Source organism: Mya arenaria, chromosome 8, assembly GCF_026914265.1.
Source record: "Mya arenaria isolate MELC-2E11 chromosome 8, ASM2691426v1".
In the NCBI taxonomy this organism is placed as follows: domain Eukaryota; kingdom Metazoa; phylum Mollusca; class Bivalvia; order Myida; family Myidae; genus Mya; species Mya arenaria.
In genome coordinates, this window is record NC_069129.1 from 41,942,052 (window position 1) to 41,965,216 (window position 23,165).

Genomic DNA, 23,165 nt, shown 5'->3' on the forward strand with positions numbered 1-23,165 from the left:
TATAAATAAATCATAAAAATATGACTATTAACACACTTTTGGGAAATTTTAATTCTAGAACACAACTCTGAAAATATGATATTATAACATGTTTGTTTCTGTACATCACTGCGTGCATGTTGACAATTTATTATTTCCACGGAAAATGATATAGATATCTGCTATAAAACCTCCTATTTTTGTAATAGGTCGAACAATCTCCCAAGGTTACTAATCTTGGTTGTTTTTACGATAACTAGCTGTGCTGGTTATCGAGCTCGGCTCAGACAGAGCCAACGCTCGTACGTGTGGTCGTGCATGGTACGAGATCTGTCATCTCTTCTGTCTTTCTCCACGGCTCTCAGAGCCACCATCGTACATGCGTATGTGGTCGCGCATGCTACGGACACATTACTATATTACATTTTTTCCAATAAATCCCCCTTATCCAGCTCCTACACCCTCTCTCTGTCTTGCCCTCTTCTCTTCCTTTTCAAATATTTAATATGTCTCTTCTCCAACCCTTTTCCCTCTCTTGCTTTTTTACACTATTCAACACTTCTTCCACCTTCACTTCCCACATTCTTTTACATCCCTCTCTTCTAAATCCCACTCTCCCTATTTCTTCTATATCTTAATTCTTACTTGTTCTCCCTCCCTTCCTTTTATTCCCACTCTCACTTTATATCCCACTCACCCCTTCCTTCTATAATCTTACTTTTTTCCTCCCTTCTATACCCCACTCTCCCTTCCTTCACATAACCTTTCCTCCCTCCTTCCCCACCCTCCCTTCCTTCTCCTCCTCCTCCTTTTTCCTTCCCCACTCTTCCTTCCTTCACCTCCCCTTCTTCCTTCCCCTCTCTCCCTTCCTTCCCCTTCCTCCCTCCTTCCCCACTCTCCCTTTACTTCTTCCCCACTCTCCCTTCCTTCACCCCCTTCCTCATTCCCTTCTATATCCCACTCTCCCTTTCCCTCCCTTCCTTTCCCACTGAACCTCCCTTCCATTATCCACACTATCCATTCCTTCTATATGCCACTCTCCCTTCCCCACACTTCCCTCAAACCACTCTTCCATTCAAATTTTCTATCAAATAGAAAAATTATGATTAATATAAAACTGGCATTGCAACCTTAAAATGCACTAATTATAAAACCTCACTTCTATAGAACATATGAAATTGGCAATACGGTACGAATACGGGATTTACTGATAGTATTTTACTTAAAGTCTGTATCACTTGAGCGCTTTGTTTACCAGCCGACAATTCTTGCCAAAATGGCAGCAAGATTCGCAACTGTCCGTGAAAATGGTATTTTTAGTCTTTAAAATACTACAGTTTTTGTTCGGTATAATAAAATAGATATTGACTGCCTTGAGGGTGACAGTGCATATTGTCAACCTTCGAAAAACACTGTCAACCTCGGCTTCACCTCGATCGACAGTATTTACCTCAGGTTGACAATATGCACTGTCACCCTCAAGGCAGTCAATATTAAATACGCGTCATGAGACTTTTGGCCCGAAACCTCGAAACCTTTTGGCCTCGATTTCGAGAAAAACGTGCGCAAAGTTGAAGTGTAAAAAATAATAAAGTAACAAAGTATTTATCGTACAAACAACCATTCAACATTTTTGTCACCCTAGATTGTTCAGTCAAATATATTCTTTAAAATGTAATGTTCATAGAAATAGTGTTTTTTAACCACTTTCTTTCGTATTGTTTATTACTTTCGGTGTTTTCTCCCGTAGTTGTCATGTGCTATTTTTTAACCCAAATTTGAGGATGTAGGTTGAGCTGAACCAAAGGCATTTACATCAAATTAGGAATTTGTAGGTAAGTAGAATTATTTTCATTGCTTAAGCATATAATTTTACAAATGTGTATAACTTTAATGTAATGCAATATATTCTAAATTCGGTCGAATGGATGGAAATTGATCGAAGGAAAAAATATACATCTTTTCTATTTCAAATTGTTGTTTTTTTCAGGTTCACAGATATTTATCTCAGTGATAAGGGTTTAGTATTATGTGGCTAATGGTGTGGTACCTCATTTTCAAAATCATCCATATGGAGAAGAATCTGCATGCCTGTACATTGACAACTGTGTTGGGTGGAATAAAAACAATGCAGTCATTGAGTATGATGGACAAAAACAGTGTTAAAGTACATCACTTATATGCACTGCATATTAAAAAAAATCTCAAAATATTCATTAGTCTTATAAAAATAGTTCTGGCTTAAATCTGTTCTCTTACTTCTCTAAATGTCATGGATTGAAGGCAATCAGTTCAATAAATTGTATGTAATTCTATGTTTAAGGGTCTGATGTATTCTGAAGGGGCTACATATAGAGAAATAGCATTTACTTTAATGGGAGCGGATGACATAAAGTTCTGTCCTGTCTGAGATTTGGTCGGTGTAAGGTAAGTTGTAAGAATGTTTTTTTTTTTTTTTTTTTTTTTTTTTTTTTTTTAATTTTAGTGCGTTAAATGTTGATTTAAAGCCATATTTAAGGATTTTGTGTATGTAAAAATATTGAAGTTTGATACTTTATTTAAACACTGAAGTTGGTTATAATACCTTCTTATGTAAATGAAAGCTTGTGTTAAAAAAATAGGTATAATATCATAATATAAACAACATGTATTTTTTATTTAGACCAAATGGAGGCAGCACACATCCTTTGTGGATTGATGACCTTGGCAAACTGGTTATATTCTTTGACTGGTTGGAGTACACCAAGAGACCCCTGAAGTCCATTCCAGACTTAAGGAAATATCATCACTTCAGGTATAACAAAAGTATCATAGACAGTATTATTGCCTGTGTATGTAATTCTATGAACAGAAGTCAAAAACAATTTTAGACATTATTTCCATTTTATTCAGATGTGAGTTTTGATGTTCAAGTTAATTTGCATAATTTATTCCAAACACTAAGTATTGAACATATGAACATTATATTGCAGAACTTCAGCTGACAACCCAGTGAGTGAATTCATGGAGCATGCCAAGGACAGTGAGAATGAAGTTAAAATTGACAAGCCCACAACAATGGCTTTTCCATGGAGAGTACCCTGAACGCATCCAACTAAAAGGACTTTATGCAAAAAGGCTCTGATCCCTTAAATGAGTGAAAAAACTCCAGTATGCTGTCAGATATGTGATCTTTATAAACTAAATCTAATATTTGAGAATGATCCGTTACTTAGCTGATGAAAACAATTCAATTTTTTATTGACAATTATTTATTCAATAGAAACATGTTTATGTGAAATAAGGCTACCAGAGATTTCGAGTGATAAACTGTGGTTTAGCAAATGAGTGATCGAAGGGTGCTGCACCCAGTCTTTTGTTGGTAGAACTCTTCTGCTATAATGGAGACCACTACTAGTATTAATTATTAATATTAACTTAATAAACATCTGGCAGTTGAAGCCTATAAATGCTTGAATTGAAGACATTTATAATATTGTTTGTCAAAGTTAGTTACTTCACAGCCTAATAAAATGTACCTTAGCAACCTTTCAGTTTTTCTTCAATATCTTCATTTTTAAAACCTTCATGAACCCTATAAACATTTTAAGCATTAACTTTTACCTATGAATAAGCATGGAGAATATTATTTGTCATGTACTATGTGGCCAAATGCATACTTCTTGAAACTATATAATGATTTGTACATGATAAGTAGTTAGTATATTAAATAAATCGTTTTCATTTTGTAAATGTGCCCAATTATTAACTGATCTTATTATACACTAGTGTAAATTATGAAGTATTGTTATGTTTATTAAATTAAGAGTATATTAACCACCAATGAATAACTATACAAAGATCACATTTGAGGTAAATTGGTAAAGTTGGTGTGATTATAATCATGTTTGTGGCCTGTTGCCATGGCAACCAGGATAAAAAACAAACCCTTAAAGACCATTCAAATAAGATAAATAATTATAGTAAATTACAGTGGTTACATCCTTTAACCTCTAGATATACATTGGTTTTTATTAGGTGCAAGTTACAACCTTATGTAAATTTATTGTGAAAAAATTCCAATAAACTACGGTACTTGGTTTTTATTTATTCTGACATTTGTCAAATACATACACCAGGTACAATAAGGTTTGAGGATATCAATTAACAAATCAATTATTACTGAATGCTTCAGATGACATTTATTGTATATTTACATGTAAATTTACCCCAAAACGCCTTTTTTCAATAATGGTTGCCATGGTAACCAATTAATTTTCATTTATTTTCTCAATAATAATTATGCCCCCCTTCGAAGAAGAGGGGTATATTGCTTTGCACAGGCATGTCAGTCGGTCGGTCCATCGGTAGACCAAAGCTTGTCCGAGTGATAACTCAACAATTCCTTGATGTATGGTCATCAAACTTCACATGAAGGTTGGGCCTGACCAGTAGATGACCCCTATTGATTTTAGGGGTCATCGGGTCAAAAGTCAAGGTCACAGTGACCTTTAATGGTAAAATAATTTTAAAGCTTGTCCGAGTGATAACTCAACAATGCCTGCACCCATGGCCCTCAAACTTGACATGGAGGTTAAGCCTGACCAGTAGATGACCCCTATTGTGTATGGGGGTCGTCAGACCAAAGGTCAAGGTTACAGTGACCTTGAATGGTAAAAGGTTGTCCGAGTGATAACGTGACAATGCCTGCACCCATGGCCCTCAAACTTGACATGGAGGTTAAGCCTGACCAGTAGATGACCCCTATTGTGTATGGGGGTCGTCAGGCCAAAGGTCAAGGTTACAGTGACCTTGAATGGTAAAAGGTTGTCCGAGTGATAACGTGACAATGCCTGCACCCATGGCCCTCAAACTTGACTTGGAGGTTGGGCCTGACCAGTAGCTGACCCCTATTGTTTTTTGGGCTCAATGGGTCAAAGGTCAAGGTCACAGTGACCTTGAATGGTAAAAGGTTGTATGATTGAAAACTCAACAATGCCTGCACCCATGGTCCTCAAACTTGACTTGGAGGTTGGGCCTGACCAGTAGATGACCCCTATTAATTTTAGGGGTCATTGGGCCAAAGATCAAGGTCACAGTGACCTTGAATGATAAAAGGTTGTCCAAGTGATAACTCAACAATGCCTGCACCCATGGCCCTCAAACTTGACATGGAGGTTGGGCCTGACCAGTAGATGACCCCTATTGATTTTAGGGGTCAAAGGTCAAGCTCACAGTGACCTTGAAAGCAAACTCGACAATTCTTGGACCTATGGTCATCAAACTTGACATGAAGGTTGGGCCTGCCCAGTAGATGACCCCTATCGACTTTGGGGGTCATCAGGCCAAGGTCAATGTCACAGTAACCTTTAACGCAAAAAAGTTAACAAATCTTCCCCCACTGATATCTCAACAATGCCTGAACCTATGATCATTCAACTTGACATGGATGTTAAGCCTGACCACTAGATCACCCTTATTGATTTTAGGATTCTTAGAGCCAAAGGTCAAGGTCACAGTGATCTTGAATGGTAAAAGATTGTCCGAGTGATAACTCAACAATGCCTGAACCCATGGCCTTCAAACTTGACTTGGAGTTGCATCTGACTTGTAGATGACCCTTTATGATTTAATAGAGTCAAAGGTCATGACGGTCATAACACACTTTATCCTCACACTTTAATGGTCATAATCTTAAAACAGCAACAAATCAGCTGTCATTTCAGTCCATGCATATTTCATTCAATTGTCCATATAATCCTGACAACATGGCGCTCAGGGGGGGGGGGGGCATAATGTTTGACAAACATCTCTTGTTGAGAATTGTTTTGAAAATATGTTGTTGTCGTTATAATGTGGGAATTGTGTATATTGTAGTAATGAATATTTATTGCATCTGTGAATACAATTGTTTTAATAAATTCTTGAACTTTACCGAATTTCCAGCTGTTTCTGAACCAAGTGCCCTTCTGGTTTTTGTCATAATTTCGTTAAAAATAGGAATTTTTGAATTTTCTTTTTAGTATTTTTATCCTAAAGAATAGTCAAGTTAGAAATAACTCATATCTCATTATCGCCCAAAAATGGTTTCGGGCCAAAAATCCCGTGACTGGTCACATTAATATAGTACAAAGTGCATATTTAAAAAAAAATCAATATTTTTTCACCTATTTGGTATTATAATTTTAGTAAGGAATTATAAGATTTTTTTTGATTTAAAAAAAAAAAAGATTAATTTTGAAAATCCGGTGCCAGTGGTTTTGACATGTTTTCAGTTTTTGTCACAGAAACAGTTTATTTTGGTATCAATGCTTTCAATTCATTTATATTAGAGAATTCACATTTATTTTTGAAAACAGCTTTTTCTTGAACGTAAATAAAAAATCTCTGATCTGAATTTTTGTAATCTTCTGAACTAAAACAGTCAATCTGTGAGAGGTAGCGTGCGCCAGAATATCTAACAGCGCTGTTCAGTTTAAAGAAGGTTACTTGAACACACATATCTTGAATGCATATGTTGATTAAAAATATATACATCATATTGATTTTGATATTTGAGTTGGAATGTAATTCTATTGAAGTTGGAAACAAATTATACCCCCTTGGTCGAATTCATATCACTTGTGCTCCATGCTTGTTATAGGGGGGGGGGGGGGGGGGGGGGGGGGGAGGCGGCACCAGCACCCCCCTTTAATTGTCCAAGTCTACTATTTATAACAATATAGGAAAAAAACATAAAATACGTAGACACTGCACTATTTCGGACTAGAAAATGTTCAATTATCCAATGGGGAACCCCAAACTCCCCTGCGATCAATGAAAACCAAATATATAAATGTTGGTTCGGAGGGATGGTCGCATGTCAAAAGATTACACCCCTAAGATACGCCCCCTCTAACGACACATCCTGGACCGCCCCTGTAATGTACAATGTACTTATGTGACTGAGGCTGGTCGACTTAGCATCTTACTTTATTGTCTAAATGGGCCGTTTCTTCAAAAAAAATTAAAAGTTAACAACGTGATTAGCAACATCGTTGTTAACTTTTGAACGTGGACTTTTTGAATATGTGCTAATATATCTAAATAAAACAAATACAGTTGAAACAGTTATCTCGATTCCTGTGAGAACACTAAAGATCATAAGCGTGTCTATTTAACTTCATGAGAAGTAAAGATTTGAAAGTTAACAGCGATGACGTTAACAACGTTCTCAGTGAACAATCAATCCAATTATAGGCTCATGTGACTGAAGACGGGTCGACAAAGTATCTTGCTTACATGTCAATGTTTGGCAAATTCTTTTTTGGGAGTATCTTTTAACCTTTTCATGTTGAAATAAAGTAAGAAAAATGTTTTTCTATGTTAATTTCTGCTGTTACAAAACTGAAATACGTCCAAAATGCCTGATTACTAAAGTTTTGTATTATCGCCCGTCTCATGGCATATTTTTGCCCGCCATTTATGGAGTGTTTTCGCCCCGCCATAAGGCTTTTTTCGGCCCGCCGTATATGGTGTATTTTCGTCATGTCGTAAGGTGTATATTCGCCCCGCCATAATGCATCTATTTGCCCCTCCCTCAGACATATTTTCGCCCCGCCATATATGGAGTATTTTCGCCACAGCATAAGGCGTATTTTTGTCCAGATGGCGTATTTCGCCAACCCATTTGGCGTGTTTCGTTATTTCGGCCCGCTACTTGTCGTTTTGTCGTACTTTCACCCGCCAGTATTATCATATTAAAAAAGAAAATGGCAGAAATCAGCCACCATACCTTCCAGTAAAGACACATACTCGGATCTTCGCTGGTCTGCATGTGTTTAGAATACAATTATATATTTAGTGTTACCTATGGCACGACCTTATACCTTTTATGACTGATCACATTTTACTTCCGTTCAAATCAATGCCTGTCCTGGCTATTGACAGACAGACAAAGTAATACCATGCAATATACACTCTACACTCACTGAATGACTGACATCTCTTTTTCTTAAATCTGCATTAAATCTCTTTGAATTACGGTTTATCAATGGGCCAAGCTTATGTTCGTGCGCAAGACACAATAACAATCGTATTGTCTGATATTGAATTCCACCACTCTGTTTTAGGTCTGAACAGATAATACATTTGTAGATACGCAGCTAAAACGATAGGACATTTTTGTTCCAGTGATCAAAATAGATTTATTAAAACAATGTAGGTATCGACAAAATGTTGGATTAAGATTTTCTAATACAAACAAATAAAAAGTGCATGGTTAAGGCAAACAGACTTTTATCTTTACCGTGGGTCGTAAAAAAACTTCAGATATATATTTAAGTACGTATACTTAATTGGAAATGGAAAGTGGTTTTACTTTAAAGCAAATTGTTAAGCGGCGTCTGCTATTATAAAACAGCGCGTTGTTAAGATCTGAGCGTCGCGTCGTTAGGGGTTTAACAGGTATGTAATTCTTTCACTTTTAATCGTGTAAGGCGGAAACATAAGGATTTTGTAAGGAATAAAAGGGATTATAGATTGGTGTTTTTCTTCTACAGGTTTACTTGAGTGTTTTATTTGTGTGTGTTTTTTTAACCACAGATATCATAAATTTGTGCTGAAGGAATAAAGTATGGCTGCTGAGAAGGGAGCTGGAGTGAAAAACGCGGCTTCAAAGTGCAATTTTGTAGCACAGGACCAAATATGGTGGGTATATTTAACTTTTGTTGTGACAATTAATTCCTTGGTTATGTCATGTAGCATTAAATTGGCTTTATTTACGGCACATAATTTCGTTTTGTTATATGCCGTACCCTTGACAAAATGTGATTTCGTTTTGACATTTTTCATATCTTGGACAACATATGTGATTTTGTTTTCGTTTTCTTGGACAATGTGTGTGATTTTGTTTTTACATTTGTCGTATCCTTGACAATGTGTGTGAGGTCGTTTTGACATTTGTTGTATCTTGGACAATCTGTGTGAGATCGTTTTCACATTCGTCGTATCTTGGATAATATGTCCTTGACAATGTGTGTGAGATTGTTTTGACATTTGTCGTATCCCTGACAATGTGTGTGAGATCGTTTTCACATTCGTCGTATCCTTGACAATGTGTGTGGGATCGTTTTGCCATTTGTCGTATCCTTGACAATGTGTATGAGATCGTTTTGACATTTGTCGTATCCTTGACAATGTGTGTGAGACCGTTTTGACATTTGTCGTATCTTGGACAATGTGTGTGATTTTGTTTTGACATTTGTCGTATCCTTGACAATGTGTGTGAGATCGTTTTGACATTTGTCGTATCCTTGACAATGTGTGTGAAATCGTTTTGACATTTGTCGTATCTTGGACAATCTGTGTGAGATCGTTTTGACATTTGTCGTATCTTTGACAATCTGTGTGAGATCGTTTTGACATTTGTCGTATCCTTGACAATGTGTGTGAGATAGTTTTGACATTTGTAGTATCTTTGACAATATGTTTGAGATCGTTTTGACATTTGTCTTATCTTGGACAATATGTGTGAGATCGTTTTGACATTTGTCGTATCTTGGATAATATGTTTGAGATTGTTTTGACATTTGTCGTATCTTGGACAATATGTTTGAGATCGTTTTGACATTTGTCGTATCTTGGACAATGTGTGTGAGATCGTTTTGACATTTGTCGTATCTCTGACAATTCGTGTGAGATCATTTTGACATTCGTCGTATCTTGGACAATGTGTGTGAGATCGTTTTGACATTTGTCGTATCTCTGACAATTCGTGTGAGATCATTTTGACATTCGTCGTATCTTGGACAATGTGTGTGAGATCGTTTTGACATTTGTCATATCCTTGGACAATGTGTGTGAGATCGTTTTGACATTTGTCATATCCTTGACAATGTGTGTGAGTTCGTTTTGACATTTGTGGTATCTTTGACAATGTGTGTGATTTAGCTTTGGCATTTGTCGTATCTTGGACAATATGTGTGAGATCGTTTTGACATTTGTCGTATCTTGGAAAATGTGTGTGATTTTGTTTTGACATTATTTTGTGGTATCCTTGATAATGTGTGTGATTTAGTTTTGACATTTGTCGTATCTTGGACAATATGTGTGATTTTGCTTTGACCTTTGTGGAATCCTTGACAATGCGTGTGATTTTGTTTTGACATTATTTTCTGGTATTTGTTTTGACAGTTGACGTATTGCTACCAAAATTAGCTGATTCTGAGACAAAAATTAAAACAAATATATCAAAACTGTCGATCTTTGAGAGTGAAGCTTTAAAAGAGATTTCACAACAATATCTAACTATGTAATTTTGAGTCTGAAGTCTAAAACTCAGACTCAAGACATAATTAAGTGAATACGCGACAAGACCCATTATCGTTACCATGAACCTTATGTTTGATTTTGCCAAGTTTAAACAGCAGACTAATAGTATATTGTAACCGCACTATATAAATCGCCGATGGACATAAAATTCGGATTCAAGATTCATTAGATACGAACATTGATTGAGAGCCAAATCGATGGAACAACAAATAGAGAACCCGCATAACAGAAAACTTTAGTGTCAACCTTGCTATTCCTCGTAGTCTGGTGCCAGGGTTTTATCTAACCAATCGATGGTCCACCCGTTTAATTATACGACATTTAATTTAGACAATGAGCCTATGACGAGTATTGGCTGTTGAATGATAATTCGTTATTTTATTGAGCCATTTCGATTTTGATTTTGTAGACAGTATGGGTGTTTGGTAAAATCTTTTGGCGGCAAAACATAGTATAATATTTTTTAATTCTACAAACAAGGACATGTCATATTATTATTTACGTACCATATTAACTGTTACTATTTCTTGCTTTTTTAAGCATACAATTTCTTAAAATATATATATTACATTTCTGCCTAAAGTAAACCACCCTTTAAAAATGGCACAAAATTGCACTCCAATTCATGAAATATTTAATGTAGAAATTTGTTTGTATAAAACATAAGTATAATCTTTTTTAATTCTTCAAAACAGGACATGTCAAATTATTTTTTTGCGTATTATATTAATTGTAACCATTTCGTTCATTGTTTAAGCATAATATTTCTTAAACAATAAAATTATTTACACTTCTGCCTAAAGTAAATCACCCTTTAATACACACAGCTTTTAAAGGATCTCAGACAAAATGGCATAAAAATTGTGCACTCCTATTCACCAAATATTTATTGTAGAAATTTGTTTGAATAAAGTAGGGCTTAAGTTACGTGTACATTTGATAAACACATAATTTCTTATTTACGATGATACGTTAAACCAATATTACGAGGTCCTATCGAAGATTAACCAAGAGTCAACCTAACAGTTAAAAGCCGCTGTTTATACAGCCAATATCAATGACAGGGTATGAAAAACCTGCTGATTTGATCAACGAAAGTTCAATAGGCCCTATTGAGCAATTTTAAACATGAAACGGTGAATTACATGAAAACCTGACATAAATATATAAATGATATCGACAGTTGACATTTTATGGTTAAAAATATTTTCGAAGTGATCATTTGTATATTAACGGCTCATTGTTTGTTACTTTATTTCTGTATTTGTTGCATTGTTATATCTATACATTTAAAGAGCTTTTGACTTAGTATTTCCTTTTAATTTTGGGTATGGTATAGTTTAAGAATACATACATATAAGTAAAGTAGTACTACTAGGTTGAAATATTTCTTGTTTGGAAGGTATTGTGGCAGACATAAATTTGTCGAAACAAGTGCTTTTGAGTGTTTTGATTATTATTTTCTTAACAGAACTACACATACACATCAAACATTCCGTTGGTATAAAACCATTGATGCAGAATAAATACATATAACAGTGTACGGTTCGGAGTTGTTGGGATTAAACAAATATCCATGCATGGGGTGGGTACATATGTAAGGGTTTTAACCATCACATAAAGCAAGTAATTTCAGACCACAGCCAAACATTGTCATTAATGATATGGCAATGGCGATATACGCAGGAAATTGTCATGGCATCACGGTACAGATGATATACCATCGAAATAATTTCAATCAATTGGGTCATGTTGTCATGTAGAAGTACTTGTATTCCACGTAAAATTTTATGACGTATAGTCAGCTCGTAATAATGCGTAAGAAATACGTGGACTGAAATAGTTTAAATGTCACAATACCAACTAACGTTGTCTTTGGTTTTCAGGAAGGACCACGTTAAGCTTGAGGAGACTGCTGCACGCTACTGGCCTGACAACTGGAACTTTCTTACCACGAAATACGAAGACGTAAGTTCTGTTGTATAAGCTCTCGAGATATTGTCATAGCATTCGTTTCGACTTTCTTGTCGTCGTACAAATTCATATGAAACTTAGTTGACGTGTAACACGCAAAAGTGCAAGAACACTCTTAACTCTGACTTTGAAGCATTGATAATATATATATATATATGCAAAAAGCTGAAGAAAGTTGTATGCCCGTTAAATGACGAGAGTTGGAATCCACTTGTGATTCTCTGGTAAAAAGTTTGCTTGGTTTGGTTTAATTGTTTAAAAAGGAGGCAATTGCGTTGTTAATTGTTGAGCTCTATGTCGTTCATAATGTGCTTATGATAGAGAGGTTATGAATCACAACAACCTGTACGTATACTTGTACGCGTAGATACACTTACACGAACACGTTAAAATGTAGTTTGAAACATCGGTTGTGAAATTTCTGTTTAAACTTGCACTTGTATTCTCGATGCTGATCGCATTAAACACTTTCCTCGTGCTGTCGTTCATAACATTCTTAACATGTGCATCGTACTCATACCTTGATGATGTATAGCAAAACAACAAGGCAGCACGTACACATACCCGTACAAGCAGTGCTTTGCAACATTTGTAAACATTTGATAACATGACAATGTTGTTAATATTTTAAAAAGTTCTGAACAGTCAGCCAAATGTCATCACTAATGGAGGGGTTGTGAAAACTATATGCACGTGTACTTGTAGTTACATGTATCAGTTGCAGTTTTATCAATCGTTAGCAAAATTTCCTTTTAGGCTCGTTGATACTGGCATTATTCGCTTTTCGCATGCTATCATACATGTAATTCCAAACGTAAATCACCTTTGTCATATCATTATTTACAATGGTTGGCTGTTTAAAATGAATTGCTTTATGTTGAAAACCTAACATATGTACTTCATCTATGTACGGATACTTGTTTACTCCCCACAACTCTCAACCGTACATCATGTATCAATTCTGCATCATAAGTTTTGTACCAACGGATTGTTCCATGTATGATGTATAATTGTAGTTGTTTTAATTCTGTTCAATGTATACATACCTGAATGACATAATTTACAAATTAGCCAACACGTAAATGTACCCAGACACGTAGTGTTTCGCAACCTCTTTGGTAGTATACTGTATATGTCATCAATGACGTCTTTGGACCATTTAGAAGAGAAATGTTATATGCTCTTCTTAGTCCGTTTCGATATATTATAGTAAAATATAAAATATAGTAAAACATAAAATGTTATAATCTGGCTCAAAATGTCACAAAAAATTCTGAAGTCAAATCTCGGTCTCTACTCATTTTACCCCTTAAAAGTATAGTTTGATCCAAATCGTGTATGTTTTTACATTTTTAACGTGTATTTTCTTATAGAATGTGTTGATACACCTTTTTGTAAATATTTCGAAAAAGAAACGTATTCTAGGACAAAACATATACTTGAGCGATTTATAAAACAACAACATTGAGGTGCTGAGTACATTTACATGTTATGCTTTAGCATATTTTTTTCTTTAAATCTTGATCAAACTTTTAAATCAACATCTAAGAGAGAATGCAATTTTAAAAGGTATAAACACATATATGATATGGGTAAAATGAGCTAAGTCTGAGATTGCAATTTGACTTAGGTATTTTTGTTAAATTGGGGCTTGTGTTCGATAAGAATTTGTTGAATAAGTTAGTTTAAACTAATCATTTAGGATTAGTTATTAACTACGTATCTGGACATATTTACATTAAGAATACTCTTTAATTGCAGCTGGTGAAAGACGATTTACCTAAGAAGGAGAAGAGACACAAGGACGTGGAACCGATAGAGCCCCACCCCGTAACGCCCATAGAAAAATATATCAAAGTCGACCCCTCTCCCAAGCCATACCCTAGAACTACCGCACAAAATATCGGATGGCGCTCGACGCAAAAGGATTTAGCTCTGGATAAGTACGGGAAATACGCCAAGCCGAAAGGAGGGCTTATACGCCAATTGAACTGGCCATCGGAAGCAATCTCATAATGTCAAAAGCTTAAGCTGTAACTTTTGAGTTAACTTGTTTTAATTTACGTTTGTCTGTGATTTGTTACTTTTTAAATGTACAAATTATTTGCGCAATACATGTGTGTCTGAAGATAAAAATTTGGATGGATTTTACAAAAAAGAAAGAGTTTTACATCGTGTTTAAATTGTTCGATATTGTTTCCGTTTAAAGAAGTTTTTGTTATGAAAAACATTTCAGTATTATGACTATATTGTGTAAGTCGATATTTGATATGTGCTTTGATAAAGTCTGATTGTTGATATTTACGAATTATTTCTGTGATAAAGTTCTGCCATAAAAAATAGTTATATAATTATTATTACTATTTCAATATGCAGTGAGATTCATTTAGTGGGATAACCTTTTTCATCATTTTTAGTAGCCTTTCTTACTTAAGTCTTGAATTGTCCACCCTTCTTTCGAAATTTAGCTATTTCAAAAACTCGCTGTTCAGATAGTGCAGACAGAGAACATATTTTGAATATTATGTTAGAAACTTATTTCAATTATTTAATTGTAGGCGTAACCATCGCTATGTTGGACTAAGTTTATCTTTGATACAACTGTATTACCGTATTATAATAAATTATTACTATTTATGATATCGTATTGTAGTTATGTAGTTATATTAATATTCTTCGTGTTTTGTTATGAAACGAATTCAATGCAATCTTATCATATACAGGTGCAACGAGGTATGAAAGTTTATGAACGATAGCGAACTCAACAATTTTTATATGAAAGGATTCGTACGATTTTTGGGCGTAGCTGTATAAAATTGACTGTGATCTAGATTTAAAACCAATCAAATGTTAAAGCTGCGCTCTCACAGATTGAACGTTTTGACAACCTTTTTATATTTTGTCTTGGAACGAGCTGATTTTTGCGATGCATGGAAACCAGTTATATAAGACTGCTGACAAAAAATTAGATCGCAGATTTTTATATTCAAGTTCAAAAATAAATTAATGTTTTATGCATTTTTCTTAAATCATTAGTATCACTTTAGGCCATAAAACATTAATTTTCGAACGGAAATATGTTAAACTGCGATCTGATCTTTTGTCAGCAATCTTTTATCATTGGTTTGCAGATATTTACGCAAAAATTTGCTCTTTCCAAGACCAAAAAAAAAAACGTTGTAAAAACAGTAAATATACAGAAATGTTTTTTATTGTTTACAATTTTAAGAGCAGGGGGCCCAAATAAAAACATAATTCGCTTAGTACCAAGTATATACAGTCGAAACTCGTTTGTTCGATATACCAGGGACCGGCCAAAATACCTCGAGCCTCGCGAATATCGAGCCAAGCGGGAATGCTTACACAGAGTAAAACAAAATCGGTCCTTAACATCCATTTTGAGCCAACGAGGATATTGAGCCAAGCGATATTGAACCAATCGGTTTCGACTGTATCAACACTGAAAGCCAAAGGAAAGACATATGTACGTTGTAGTACCAAGAACTGAAATGGTTTTGTTCAAGTTCATAGTTTCCAGTAATTTGTCGTCGAATGGTACTATTCATCCCGTTGCCGTTGCCCGCACCTCTTCCAAAATTCCGAAATAGGACGATCCTTTTGAATCGGAAAATCTCGGCTTTGCCGAAGACGCTGAGTAGTAAAGATGTTTGACAAAAATATTATAGCTTATTGCGCAAGATTTTAGTTTTTGAGTGTCTTTGAACATTACGACGCTATACATATTAAAGGTACGGTCATACTTAGGCAACAGAGGATTTGCACTGTGTTTCAGGCTTCTATAGTCTGGCTTTTGACCAGCCTAAATCTACGTCCTCTGTATATATTGTTTATGGAAAGATACGTATGATTTTCGGCGTGGCTTCGTAAGATTGACTTTGACCTAGATTTTAGACCAGTCGAGTTTTGTATAAATATAATGTAAAATATAATACAAACATTTTTTTTGGAAATCAGTAAAGTTATGTTGTGTTGCTTCCAATATATTCTTATTTTAACCGCAAATATCATTTCATCTACGCCGTTTATCTTGATTAAAGATTATTTTCATTGCCGTTAGAATATCAATGAGGTATTTTCACTGTTATTTATAGACGTTGGTTTCTGTTTTGTTTGATCAAGTCAAGTCAAGTTTATTAAGTAATTTACGGCCACCGGCCCATAATACAGAACATATTTACATCAATGACATTCAGAAATACCATTGTCATTTCCATGACTATATAACAATATTAACAATATTATAGAAACCTACCAACAGTTAGTTATTTTTCATAATTGCATGTCTTTAATAAAGTTTTATAATTTTTGCATGAAAGTTTGCTATAAAATACTTCCACTGAAGAGTTTGCAATTGTAATACTACCTAAGTAAAAACATCGTATTATATCATATTTCTTGCATTCAAAGAAAACATGGTACTCATCTTCAACTACATCTATGCCTTTGTCAAAACAAAAGGCACAAAGTCTATCCTCACGTACAATTCCTAGATGTCTACCAGTCTCTATACCAAATTTGTGACTAGAACATCTGAATTTTGCAAAACTTTTGCGTAAATAAAAGGGAAAGTTTGCACTAAGATAGTATTCAACATCGAGTAGAGTTTTAAAGTATTTATAGTGCTAGCATCTAGAAGATTCGATTATGTCACGATACCAATCTTGTTTTAAACTATCCGATACACGGCATTTAAACGTTTCAATGAATAACCGTATATCGCCAACTTCCTGACTAACCCATACGAATTCAAAACCAAATTTAAACAAGGTTTCCCTAACCTCAGAAGCCCATGTTCGCCTACCTATGTCATCGTCAGCGAACATTAGCGTTAGTATGTCAGGTATTTCGTTTGATACAAAGATTCCCGAGTCGCAGTGATCTCTTAAATATGTACAGAGGTCATTTATATACAAAACAAAAATCAGAGGACTACAAATATCACCATGGCGCGTTCCCTTTAAACATCTGAATCTTTGTGTAAGGCCATGACTTGTTCTGACTTGCGCGACAATGTTAACATACATCGCTTTTAATTTTAACAAAAAATTGCCAGTAATGCCTTTGCGAGATAAACATGAAAATAGATCAGGATGATGGATATTATCAAAGGCTTTGGTGAAGTCAACGTATAGGACATATACCCTACCCCTTTTTTTAGAAAGATATTTTTGTATTATTGCATTAAGAGTAAATATATGATCAATCGTTGAATAACCAGATCGAAAGCCTGCCTGGGACTCATCGATTTTACCATTGTTTTCTGCCCAACTGTATAACCTCCTGTTAAGTAAGGAAGAATATATTTTACAAATTGAGTTTATCAATGATATACCTCGGTAGTTATTAGGCTTATACATTGAGCCAGACTTATGAATAGGACAAATAATACTCTCAGACCATTTATCAGGAAATTGACCCGACTCAAATGCACGGTTGAATAATCGAGTTATAAACAGCAAAGTCAAATCCTTAGTAGTTTTGATAAACTGGAGCTTTGCCTACAGCGAGGGCATTCATAGCTCGAAGAACTTCTTCTTCAGTAAACAGTGTATTTAATGTATCATCTACAACTTCCCCCCGATTTCCCAACTCATTTTCTACTCCACGAACGTGAGCATTTAAATTAACATCACCCAAGAGTTCAGAGAAATGCTCAAACCAAGCGCAAGGTGACACCTTATGGTTTATACTACATTGAGTAGATCCTTTAAGAAAATTTTCCAAAACTCCTTAGGCTTACTACGATTTTTAATAAGTGCCGATCTTTTTTCCCCCTGGTATTATGGCTTAGAACGCAAGATTTAAACTCACGTTTAGCTTGCTTATACTCAATCAAATCAGAATTCTCGTTAGATAGGCGATATTTTCTAAGATTTCTGGTCTTGATATTTTTTTTAAATTCACATTGCCTTTCCCACCAAGGCGGCTGTGTTAGAGGAACATGCCTTCTATTTCGTTTTAAAAGCCCACGATCCATTACGCTTGATCGAAATATGTCTGTAAACAAATTTACAGCAATATCAATGTTAGAATGTAATGACGCTATCAATGCGTCATACATGGTATTAAATTTAAATGTAAAATTTGCAACATATCTTTCCGCTTTGGTACTATCCCACGTGAACTTATCGGGTACCGAGATATTGTTTGATGACCCATTTGCATTCAAATCCACACTATTATGTATGTTATGAACACATGGGAAAGAAAAAGTACAATAAACCGGGAAGTGATCAGATTGGTCCCTTTCAACAATAGTAAAATATGATACATATTTGAAAAGCTCTGTTGATGCAATATTATAATCACGGATGTACATGTTATATTCCCCAATACATCGCCAAAAAGTCTGCCATTAAAGACAGATATTGTGATAATACCATTATCTAAAAAATATTGCTTAACAAATATACATACACCTCCACTGTTTCTAAATGCACTATTTCTTTTTCTTACAGCGTTGTAGCAAATATAACCATTCAAAAAATCTTTGTATTCCCCTAAATAATCACTCCATGTTTCGCACAGATTGATAATATCGAAATTATTTAAATAGTTCTTAATATCATTTGCTTCACTATATTTTTAAGACCACATATGTTTCAGCTTAAAATGTTTACATTCGTTGACACATGTACATTGTTTATCGATGGATTCATCACATGGCTTCGGCAAAAATGATGAAAGTAACGAAACGTTTACTTTGTCGGGTGTAACATGTTTGAATTAATGTCACAATAATGACATCACGCTGTTATTTTTCCACACGATTAACACCAATTCAATGGCCATTTAAAAACACCATCCTCCTTAATCAGAGGTTTGAAAATGATAAGGACGAACTCACTGGGTCTTTAAACAGGGAACACTTGCCCCTAGTATCGATATGTAAACAATCAAACAACTTGGAAGGCAATACAGAATTAAAAAACAACAACAACATAAACATATATCTGTTTTACCTTTACAACAATAACAAACACGTCTCACAAACGTGAGAATAATATTTATCTGTATTAAACGTACACAGGTCAAGTTTAAGCTTTTATTTGTATGCTGTTATTACCAGTATACGCGAGTTGAAATGTGATATATTATTTTATGAGAAATTTGAGCTATCAAAGTAAGCAAACTGCGTTCGAAACTTAAACGCTCATAAAACTTTAAAACATTTGCATACAAATAAGTTTCAAAACATTCAATATACATACACAATAGGTCATGGTGATATAACTTTAGAGATGTTTGGAAAGTTGTAAATCTTGCCTAATACAATGATAAAATACTCAATTCCAGTTGGTCCACACATGAGGAAAACCCTATTTAAAAGAAGATCAAACAAGTGGTAATGATTGAATGAAATCCATGACAAACTAGTGCAAATCCGATAATCACCAGCAGATCCTGGGGGCTTGGGGCGCACCCGGCGCGCGGTCACCTAAAATCGTCAAAGTTTACTTTCTATGGCAATATCGGAGAAAAAAGGAATGAAATACGCTCAAAATGCACCATTTCGAATTAGAAACTGTTCATTGGTATGTAGCACCATCCCCCCACCGCCAACATTTTAAATTATTTAAATTTCGGTTCTGAGGGAGGGACGAATGTCAAAAGGTTACGCCCCCTCCACCTCTGATTATAATATTGAAATTTAAAATCTTCAAATGCATATCTCAGTAATCTTATATACAGATGATCTTCTTCACTGTTTGCGATTTCTGCAGTCTTCTTCATCAATTCTATTCGGTAATCGTGAATTGTCTTTCCCGAGCCAACAATCGCCGTGAATACAATATATACACTTTAAACACATCATTCAACAAGCCCCCAGTACTCGTGAATAATTCTCTCAATTTCCCCTCTTTCTATTTGTTTCTTGCCTGCGTCACTTCCTCCTTTCAGGAACATCTCCACGACGCGAGGAATAACGCCAACAACCACCGTGAAAACAATGTGTAACATCTCGGATTCGTCGCTGGTGAACTCGGAGTTAAATTGTGATGTCAAACGAATGGACACCGTTATCAACGTCATTATTAACGCAAAATGGAAAACCAAATTTAGTAATTTAACGTAGATTGGTCGTTTCGAATTTACAATCCTCTCGAAAAGCTCTTTTGGAATACCATGTGCCAGACCTTTGCATTTTACCTTTGGTAAGGTACTTCTCCGAAGCTGTATTTCCATTTGTGCATTCACTGGTACTTCTATTGTACAGTCGTGAATTATGACAGTCTTTATGCTCTGACTTACACTGGGGACATACAAAGTACTATCTTTAATGAATGTCCTGTGTTCCTTTGTATCCAGTTCAATGGAAAGCTTAATCGCATCTTCTAACAAATGAGAATAACCATCGCCAAACCTTTGGACCAAATGAGCAATGTAATAAACAAAAGCTGTAAAGAAGAACAAGTAACCAAAAGAAATTGTTGGAAATAGAACCAGCGCTATAAAGCAATATATTGCAATCTGTGAAATAAGAACAAAGCTTTCAAGAAATACTAAGCAAAGACAGTATGTGAAAAGGACAAATGTCAGGGAAATAATCAGAGTGACGATTATCCAAATTACGGTGCGATTCAAAAACTGAAATCTTCTTTTAAAAGAGTGTCTCGTTTCCATAATAGTGCGCACAGCTCCTTTGATCATTATTAAGCTGAACATGAAAAATGGAATAACATAGAAAACAAAACAACACAATGCCTCAAAGATGCAGAAGATAAGCTTGAATATAAATATAATGCAAGTCAAGCAAATTTGAACACACCGATTAGAGTGAATGCCATGACATTTAAACCTCTGCCTTTGTATTCTTAATACTCGTCTCCAGAACCTTTCTGAGAACACCATGTAAACAGAGTTTCTACATATGACGGAAGCTCGCTCATATCCCGGTTCCAATACAGTTGAACTTGACGAAAATGACAAGATCTCTTCAAACCCGATCAGAAGGGGAAAACCATCAGAATGACTTGGCAACCCATTTTCAACTATTTGTTTCAAACTTCGTGGTAGAACTATCAACACAAAGGCCAAGCTGAAATACAACGTCATTACACCAACTGGTCCTCCCAAAGCCGGAACAAAGTTGTCCATCCGTTTATGTTTGTCACCAAATAAGGAAAGAAACCCAACGGGAACCCCGGCATTGACCATGTCGTTGACATATATGGTGATATTGTTTGTATGGCCAGTGATATATCCATCTTTAAACATGAACATCTCCAAATAAATGAAACATGGTGTCACAAGGGTACATAGAAATCGACGTAGACGGGACATTGCTACAGGGTGATGCTTTCTGAAGTCTCGGAGAGGATAACTTAATGTGTTTGAAATTGTTATAGGTGATGTTCCATCGAGGTATATCCAGTCGTCAATTTCATAATTATTGCTATCCACAACAGGATGCATTTCTAGATCACGAGCGACTATTTGGTCCCCTTTAGAAATGAACGCACACACTCTGAATAACACGATTGGAAAGTACAGAAGAATAATTACTCCCAAAATGTAAGGATCGATGGTGCAGAGATTCAAGTCACTAATAAAAAAGTTACATTTAATGGGTTGATAGCTAGAGTTAAAAAAATTATATCTGTACTCACAGCACCTGTATCTTATGTAAGGAGCAGGGTACTTTAGATACACTGCTGCCTTGTATGCCACTGTATTCCTTGATTTATTCATTTTAGAAAAATGGCAGAAATAGTAATAAATGTATTGTGGGACTTCTTCATCTTCGATTTGTACCAACGCGCTTAGCGCTCTAGAGATGCTCTGTGTTGATGTTTCACTTCCCAACGCCAGCGAGCATTTTTTTTGGTTCGTAACAAGAGCGATAAACTCTATGTTAAATGTTTTAGTCCCGAGTAGCTTGAAACTTAGTACTTCGTGCTCAATGCTCCAAGAAAGGTATGGAAAGTGTCCACGAGGTGGCGAATATGTCCACACCCAAAGGTCCGGCTTAAATAAGCCAGGACGGTCATTCCGCACTATGTTTGACTTATTGAGAAAATCTAGCTGCAGCCTGATGAAATGTGGCTCCAGTAAGACTAGGCGGCTTTTAAAGAACCGTTTAGACTCATCTGTTACGGAGAACTTGCATTCTGGTATCGGCCGATGTATGCTACCATCAATGGTTTTTTTTATGTGTTACATTGATTGTGCCAGACGATAGGATTATCTGTACCAGCAATACCAACAAAGCCGTCCTGTGCATATTTCTAGGATCTGCTGATGAGGTTGCTTTGTCTCTTGATTTAGCTTGAACTATATCGATGGCGTATACAATTGGACGCCCTTCGTGAACACTTCAGATCTTCGACGTATGCTCTTTGGAATAAATGTCCTGAAATATTGAACGTATTCCAAATTAATCAAATGTGGTGGGATGACACAAATGCGAAAACTACCATTATTAACATGTAAGTGCACTAACCTCTATTCCATTTACTTGAGAGGAGAAACCCACACACTTCTATTGAAACCTACGTACCAAAATAAACCGTATACGTTGGAGTTGTTTTCGTTTTATATCAATTATGTCATGGTTGAGGGGGAATGGGTATAACCTAAGTTATTTATGGAAAGCAAACATTAACTAGGGACTTTTTATGCATCATCATTGCACTCGTTCAGGTCCATTCAACTGCTGTAACTCGATCGTTTTTATTGTCATGGATACTTAATGGGACATAAAACTTATAAATATATGGTAAGATAGAATTGTCCTACCACTGTTGGGACTTGGCACAACTTTGTGCCTTGAACAAACATTTATTTGCTTTCTGGCACTTTGTGTTTCCATGGAACTTAGACCACAAGCCACACACTCTGACACATTTTTCAGCCGGATTTTTCAACGAAAAATTACGGGTTATAGAATGGCGAAAACC

General features: G+C 35.5%; 2 protein-coding genes across 5 annotated transcripts; one reads left to right on the forward strand and one right to left on the reverse strand.

Annotated features, from left to right (window-relative positions):
* The first annotated feature begins 1,203 nt into the window (after window positions 1-1,203).
* LOC128243604 (uncharacterized protein C20orf85-like) lies at window positions 1,204-14,883 on the forward strand. Of its 4 annotated transcripts, none has more exons than XM_052961473.1 (4): window positions 1,204-1,289; window positions 8,542-8,646; window positions 12,156-12,237; window positions 14,005-14,883. In XM_052961473.1, the coding sequence occupies exons 2-4, from the start codon at window positions 8,573-8,575 to the stop codon at window positions 14,257-14,259; spliced, it is 411 nt and encodes a 136-aa protein (XP_052817433.1). In that variant the 5' UTR covers window positions 1,204-1,289; window positions 8,542-8,572; the 3' UTR covers window positions 14,260-14,883. The 4 variants fall into 4 exon arrangements, with proteins under 4 accessions (XP_052817433.1, XP_052817434.1, XP_052817435.1 ...); XM_052961474.1 differs by lacking the exon at window positions 1,204-1,289 and adding an exon at window positions 7,942-8,157; XM_052961475.1 differs by lacking the exon at window positions 1,204-1,289 and adding an exon at window positions 8,147-8,280.
* A 4,412-nt stretch (window positions 14,884-19,295) lies between these two features.
* On the reverse strand, window positions 19,296-22,804 carry LOC128242578 (uncharacterized). Its single transcript, XM_052959795.1, has 2 exons — window positions 22,709-22,804; window positions 19,296-22,618 (listed from the first exon to the last, which is right to left on the reverse strand). The coding sequence occupies exon 2, from the start codon at window positions 21,955-21,957 to the stop codon at window positions 20,077-20,079; it is 1,881 nt and encodes a 626-aa protein (XP_052815755.1). The 5' UTR covers window positions 21,958-22,618; window positions 22,709-22,804; the 3' UTR covers window positions 19,296-20,076.
* Window positions 22,805-23,165: the final 361 nt, after the last annotated feature.